The following is an 8,009-nucleotide window of genomic DNA, read 5'->3' as shown; positions in this document are numbered from 1 at the left end:
AAAAGGCAGTTCTTATCAGATCTCCAAATAAAAGGAGCACTTCCACTTCAAGTGGTAGCAACTGGAAAAATTTCTTTTGTGTCTGAAGCTTTAAAAATATCTTGCCCTTGAAGTCTGTTCAGTGCTTCCAGACCCCTTTCCCATACAAAGGTAATAAAACTAAGCTTATGGTTACAGAAATTCCCAGCACAAAGATTACAGGAAATTGTTGCTAAGTAATATGCCTACCTAAGTAAACATCACAAAACGTTTCCCACACACACCTCTGAACTTTGTTATTCAAACCTGCCTTGAAGATGTTCATAGTTACAGAATTTCTTTGGCACCATCTCTTTAAAAGCCCTCGGTGCTATTTCACAGCCCTTGAAAGACATGTCAGGCTGGGCAATGTTCTTCTCAGTGCTCTGTTGTGTTGCTGGTACTAGGAAACAAAGCAAGCTATTAAAGCTACTCTTCAGTTCCTCACCTGTCCCAGAACTGTCCCTGGATAAATCACAGGAAAATTAAAGAGAGATTCTGTTGTATCCCTTGTCTCCAGCCCTGTTTCCTCAACATAATTAAAAAATCTGGACAAACACGGTTATTTTCATAAAGTACCTTTCTTTAGGAGCTCCTCTGCACATCAATTACTCCAGACTGCCATCCCTTCTAACAGCTCTGTTTTACCGTTCTCTTCAATCGGCCCAAATGGTTTCATATACTTTCCACTCTTTCGTGGGGTTAATATTGTGCAACAAATTCTAGATTGCACTAATTGAGAGACACAACTTTTGTTTTTATCATATAAAGCAAGATAATAGATTGAAGAAAAAGTCTATCTACCAACCTGAAATGGCCCACACTCTTAACTCGAATTTCCTGGTAGCCAAGTCCCAAGATCAAGAAGGTAACAGACTCCTACAAAGGTTTCATTCAGGGTGAATAGGAGAACTTGAATTTCATCATATCCTCTAAGGAACAAAGCCTATATTTCAGATATCCATCTTCATATTCCAGGAATGCAGCCCTTCAGTATTCACCAAGGGACTGTCTGATATTGCAGATCATTTTCCTGGTAATTTTTATTTGCCCATTCCACTTTTCCTTCCTATTACCTTACTCCACCTCCAGATGACCCAATAGGCAAATAAAAGGCTGAACCTGCCTTTATAATCAGACTGTCAAAAACAGACTGCTTCAAATTATGTATGGACAGAGAAGACTGCAAAGAGAATTGGCAGGAAATCCTCTTTCAGAGGGAACTGTTCCCTCCGCAAGTGGAGTGACAGACATATAGCATTTTTATTACATTAAAAAAACATGTGGAAAGAAATGCAAAATATGAAAATCATGTTTGGCAGATCTAGAATGAGGTCTAGGACGTGGCATTTCCAGCACTTTTGTTGTCTGCATTCTGCAGCAGACTCTGCGTGAACACGCTGCACCAAACCAAGAACTACGTTTTTATGGCAATAAAGCTAAGTATGTATGTAAAAGAACACCTTATAAAAAATGTGGGCTGCAAAAGTACAAAACCTCCAGAACAGGAACAGCACTTGGCTGCCATAAACAGCATAAGGCTAGACCCAAATTCCAAACAGATTACATATTTCTCTCCCTTCCTACCCAAAATATAACATGAGTTGGCCTTAATTGAACCAACTTACTTTTCACACCAACACAAGTAATTTAGAAAAAAGAAAAGAAAACTTTCAGGAAACACATCCCGACCAATCTCAGTCTATGCTATATCCACCTACACATCTTTGCACTCAGATTCCTCAATATTGCAACTGCTTTTTCAAAGCGTGCAGCTGCCCACAAATCATTTCAGTTCCTCCCAACTGGTTTCGTCCACAACCTTAGCTCTAATGTCTGTAAGAAGATCCTTTACTTGTTGTCTTGAACATGTTATCACCAACTGAAAACACTTCTGGGCTGGAGCTATAGCTGCAAGGATGATTCAGAGACTTGGATGTGTGCCTCATAATTATACACTATAACTGAAAGTTAGTTTTGGAGTTAACTGGGATATCTGTGCTGATTAAAATAAAGAAATATCAAAGACGCATGATCAATGAGAGATGTGGCAGGGACAACGTGAAGGAAGCCACTGCAGAAAGCAGGCACGGGAAGCTCAGGGACTGGTGTTTAAGAGATGGGGAACACCCAGCAACCCCATGCCAACCCCAACCGTAACCATCTCCCTTCCCACTCAGATGAGACCTTTCTGTGACATCTTTCAGCCTTGCCACACGTGCTTTCTCAAAATTCTTGCCCATCTCCTATTTTCCCCAGCAAGACTCAAAGCTTAGCAGGCTGGAAAAGCTTGACAGCTTGGGACCTGTCTCTGTCAATTGACACACACTCTAACATCAAAACAATTATTATTTACATATTCTTTAAGAATTTTTTCTGGTAGATGAAACAGCAGACAAAATATCCTGTCCCAGAGCAGCAGCGCTCTCAGATTAGACAGCAAGAACTTCCCATCCAGAGATGCAAAACAAAAAATAGCAAACAGGAGATTCTATACCAAGTTCCATAACACGAACAAGGGTGCAAATAACCTGCATTAAAAAACCCACACAAAACCAAACATCCCCCAAGAAAAGTATACTGAAATTGCTACATTTCATTCCAGCATTTGTTAAAAGCCAAAGATAAAAGAGAAGAATACACTTAAAACCAGAGAGATGGGAAACTTCAGCACAGAATTAACTGCTGAAGATTCCCAGATAAGCTGCAAAAATGCAGAGGGAAAGATTTCATGACATTCATACTCTCGGTTCTGGGAGTTGCTATAAGGCTCTTCAGGCTGAGGAAAGCCAAAGTACAATTCACACAAGCGCTTAATAATCTTGACAAAACAATTACACATGCTAAGGATACGTTATGGGTGGCACAAGAGCAGAGAACAGAGCGAACAGAGATGAACAGGTTCACTAAATAAATGTCACTTAATCTCTACCACAGTTACTAGTGTGCATGTATGTTGAAAGCCTAAAGACTACTCAAAAGACTACTCAAAAAAGTCTAAGAAGTCTGAAAGACTACTCAAGCTGTTAAAATAACTTCAGAGGCATAAAGGCAGGTGTCACAAGGCACAATATAATACAGAATTATTGCTGAGCACCAGCTACCAATAAATAAAAGTACAAATCTTAACATGCAAAACAAAGGTAAGTGTGGCTTGTTAAGTGATTTGAAAATGCACACCAACTACAGCCCAAATATGTAGGAGCATTGCTTCTCTAAATCTTCTACAAGGAACACAGAAAACCAGATGGGAGCATCTGTATATAATTACTCTAGAAATAATTTTCAAATTCAAATTTCAATTTCAAATTCAAGTCCAATGGACTTATGAGCTTGTCTTCCTTAGGTAACTAAGCTAAGAGCGCGTGTGATACTGCACGGGTACCCTCCAGTAAATTTAGCTGAGTTTGTATGAGAGGCTCAGGAGCTGAGATTTCTGCCCCAGTGGTAAAAATATTTCATTCCTACAGGTTTCATGGAAATAGGCAGTCATAGAAAAGAGAGAAACCATGCATTCCAGGCTGCTGTAGCACAGCCCCAGAAAATTCACAGGAACGAGGGACATTATGAATGGTCTAGCCACAGAAAAAATTTCAGTTAGATCTTTAACGTTATGAAATATGGAAAGCATAAAACACGAATGTATAAGGAGTCAGGTTTCAGTGCCGCTGAACCATATACCAGAAGAGTTCAGAAACTAAAATGCCTTATAACCTTATTTTTCATTTTAAAAAAGGAACACACATACACGTTTGCATCTTCTTGCTCATACCCTGTTATTGTGGCAACAAAAACAACCACCTTCTCTAAAAGGAAGCTAGATGATTTTGGGGTGAGGAGTGTCAGAGGGGAAACCACAGTAATTTCATTAGTTTATGCATACACTGGTAGGAATTCCTTCTCAAATTTGGCACTTAGCACTCCAAGTTGCCCTTTAAAGCTTGGCCAGAAATTCTCTCCAGCCCGCAAATTTCCTAATTTCATCTTAGGACATGCTGCTTCATTTGGATGCAATACCTCCAGAAAGACAGACAGCTCTAAATGTGTCAGCAATTCACTTTGCTCCCTGTCAGTCAGATTTAACATCAATCAAAGTAAATATATAAGTAAAACTAAACTTAAGGTCAGTTCCAAGTTTGGAAAAAACAAAGCTGTATGAAATTAAAAGCAACGCTAATACAGTTTAAGAACTGCAGTTCAGGGGTTGCAGCAGCAGCTAAATTTCTGAACACACCTTCTCCCCTGAACAAAACCCCAGGCTCAAAGTCCAGTTATTTCACCCTCCCCAGGACTCCTGCTGCGGGCAACCCCCACCCAGGTCCTCTCTCGTCCTTCTCCTTTTCCCTTCAGGTCTGACTTGGCTTCCAGTTTCTTGCTCTGTGCAAACGTTGCTCACTCATCCACAGGCCTTACAGATTCTTACAGCAGTAATGTTTCAGTAAAAATGTAACTGCACCTTTACAGAGTTGGGTTTATTCCATCAGACTTTTCTCCCCCGCTCTGTTTCTGCCTGCTGCAGCCTTTCAGGCAATCTGGACTTTTAATCCCCTACCCAAATCCCACCAGAGACACTAATACCTTTAAATATATATATATATTTATACAAGTATACAAGGTACCAGATACACTCTCAGTCAAACTTGTGAGCTTTAGGCAGTCCCTAACTTTCCAAAGAAACCAAAGACAACATTCTTGGATACATTATTCAGACAGGTGAAAGAACTGCTAAAACAGCCCCATCCCATAGGTCCTCTCTTCACCTGACTAACACTAATTTTGAGCCTTGCTTTTAGGAAGCTGTGCTTAAAGGTAGCAGGTTAATAGGCACCTATTAGCCCTCCAACAGGTCTAACAGGTTAAAACTGACAGCAAAAACACAGCTGACATACACCACTCCCCAGACTCACCTCTCTGACAGCAACCGTGGGTCCAGCAGCGTAAATGAAAATGCCATTTATCACAGTAGGTGGGCGGTTGCTCTTTGTTCTCACAGTTCCTGGACACACATCTCCACACTCTTCTTTGTCACCCTTGTTGGCCACAATGTAATATCTTCTGCAGAATCTATAATCCTTGACCAGTCACATAATTCATTGTTCTTCTCAATCCGCACAGAGCCTCGAGTCATGTTCATCAGGTTACAGAGGCCGATCTCCTTCAGGCGAACCATCTCAAAAATGACCAGCACGGAGTTAAAAAACAGATGAGTTCCTCGAATCATGGTGAGGTTGGGGAAAAGTCCCTTTAAACTCTCCAGGCCATACACACAAAAAAGCAGCAAGTAGTCTGTAATCATAGTCAGTTTAGGAAAGCTGAGCTCACAGAAACCTTCAGGCTTGGTTTTAAACATCAGCAATACTTGCAAGTGGCCCCCAATCACAGTGCAGTTCTCAAGCATGTTCAGCCGGGTCAGATTGTTGCAAATGTCCATGCTTCTGCAGACTGGAAGGCAAAGAACAAAGTTATTTATTTAAAAAGTAATTGTTTTAGTTTTCTAAATACACAGTTTTGTCCAACCACACCATAATATATAGCTACACTCAAAAATTCACGACCAGGTCCCCTTCAGTAAAGCACGCTTCAAGTGCTAAGAAATGTACTGTGGGGAACATTCCCTGGTATAGGATTACAAAATAAGACTGAAGGGGTATTTCATAACTTTTTCTGCCATCTTGAGTTTCTGGATGTTACCTCTATCACGACAGCAGTTCTTAGACATCATTTGGCGTTTACAAAAGTAAGAGATGTCTATGCAATAGAGTCTGTTTTCTTTAGATATTGCCAGCAGCACACCTACCTCATCTCAGGTTGTGCAATTAATGCCAGTGGATTAGAGGAAGTAATTTAGAATGGTTGCAGGGAGGGGAAGATAGGAAAAGAATAAGGGCTAGGAAATGGTAGTGCCGTGGAAGAGAGCAGAAAAAGCTGGACATACACACATGCACGAGTACGGCCTACACTCTTGCCCAGACTTTGCTGACAGGAGTAATTTACTCACTAGTAATTTTTGCCCTAAGCATTCTGTTCAGATTAGGTGTTTGGGTTTTTTGTTATTATTTTCTCAAGGTTGCGAATCTCCCTGCCTTGACTATCTAGACAGTTTGTTTAGTAGAACCAGTAACCCAAAGACCTGGCAAAGCGAACAATTACATGAAGCATAAATTAGAAGGTAAACAGAATAATATGAATGCAGGCACCAGCAAAAGGAAAAGACGGAAAGCAAAAAGTTTGAATAGGGAAATATTTTTTAAACTCGAAGCACAGCTAAGAAATCAAGAAAGAAATTCAGGGTGCCATGCCTGTATAGCACAACAAAAGCCCCGGTGATAACCCTTTTCAAACCAAACCTCATAGAAATACACAGCTGGACCTTGATGTTCAAGGGAGAAGCCTGTGGAAAGGTAAACCTGCTTGGCAACACAACGCTGCAAAACAACCGCTCCCCTGTCCTGTTCAGGGGGATGCTTTTTTTATAATTATTATTTTTTTAAGACTGCATCCACTTGAGGGATTCTCTCTTCTGCCTACAGCTGAGACAGCCCACCCCTGCCCCCCACCCCCCTAAGAATTAAAAGCACAGGATCTTTGCTCTTTTTGTCACTGTATGTAAAGCTCACCGACTATTAAATTACCATGCCACAGCTTCAAGAAATCACCCAGCAATAGTCAGGCCTTACAAAATTGATGTAGAGACAGATGTTTAATAGTTACAATTGTCTGACTCCTCATGGTTTTACACAGACCACTGCTGTGTGGGTTACAAATAAATTCTATGCAAATGTCTTAATGGTTATTCAAAAATTTGCTCCACTGCAATAAAAAAATATATCTGCCACACTAATACAAGATTTGAAGCAATGTTATTGCCCAATGGGATTTTTTGACACGATATCCAAGTCATTTCATAAATTGCTTTCTGGAAGAAAAAGCTAATGCACACAGTGCCTCAAAGATCAACTTTTTGAGAGTGGGAAAGGAAATCTGATGACCAACTACCAGCAACCTCTCTGCCCCATGAAAAACTGCAGCCAAACTGGAAGTAAGCCAGAAAGCTGTCTTGCTGCACATCCCAACCGTGTGCTAAAAGAACTGGGAGAGCAACAGATTCAGTTTAAGTACTCTAAATATGTCATTTTAAATAATTAAGATAGGTATTTCCAAGGAAGCAAGTGTGTGACAGGGCAGACCAGTGGTTTCTTCACGAAAGGAGAAACAACAGAAGTGCAAATAAAACTCAAACACTGAAATTCAATGTTCAAGACACCGGTGCAGCTAAAGCTACCTCATAAACACAAAATCCAACAGCTTGCTTCTTATTTACTGCTTGTTGAGCACACAGGCCAAACACAGCAAGCTGAGGTGGTACCCACGGCCAACAGCCGTAGCACAGGATAAAGTACTACCTTGAGTAATCTGAATGTGCACAGCTGACCTTAAGGAAAGGTCAAAAAATACAGCTCAACTCGACAGACTAAGAATTACTTTCGAGAGTATAAGCTCCAGGCTGTTATTGTGGCTTAAGGCCACAAAATGCACCTATACACGAAGCATAATTACCTGAGTCTTTCATCATTTTGACTAGAACTAAGTCAGTCACTAGAAATTGGCCACAAGCTGGCCCCCAGACAACCCCTTAATCCACAGAGCTACCCCTGTTCCAGGAGCGCAGCTAAAAAGAGGCAAGTGAAGCTTGGGAGTAAACAGCAAAGCATCTTGAAGTGTTAAATAATCATATCAATCTACCAGAGCTGGAAGTTCACAGCCACAGTCCATCAGCTGTTTGCATTTTAGAAATATTTTCGTATTTTTCACCAGCTCTCATACAGAATGCATTATTTGTCATTAGTGCTGCCAGCACAGACCAAACAGGAGGTTCTACGCATCCTGGCACACCAGGATGTGACCCGGGTTATTCAAACTCTGCTGCTTTCAAAGCCGAGCAACAGCAGTGTAATAAACTGGTACATTGTCTGCTGGGCTTAAGGGGTTCC

The 8,009-nt window shown here is 40.9% G+C and overlaps 1 protein-coding gene across 1 annotated transcript; it reads right to left on the bottom strand.

The window, feature by feature from the left end:
• Window positions 1-275: 275 nt before the first annotated feature.
• Window positions 276-5,740, bottom strand: LOC141938225 (insulin receptor-like). Its single transcript, XM_074856895.1, is given in 5 exon segments — window positions 276-421; window positions 4,926-4,958; window positions 4,961-5,068; window positions 5,071-5,460; window positions 5,710-5,740. Coding segments are annotated over 5 exon segments (708 nt in total).
• Window positions 5,741-8,009: the final 2,269 nt, after the last annotated feature.

This window comes from Strix uralensis, chromosome Z (genome assembly GCF_047716275.1).
Source record: "Strix uralensis isolate ZFMK-TIS-50842 chromosome Z, bStrUra1, whole genome shotgun sequence".
In the NCBI taxonomy this organism is placed as follows: domain Eukaryota; kingdom Metazoa; phylum Chordata; class Aves; order Strigiformes; family Strigidae; genus Strix; species Strix uralensis.
The sequence above is the reverse complement of the archived record's forward strand: the minus strand, read 5'-3'. Positions and strand labels throughout refer to the sequence as shown.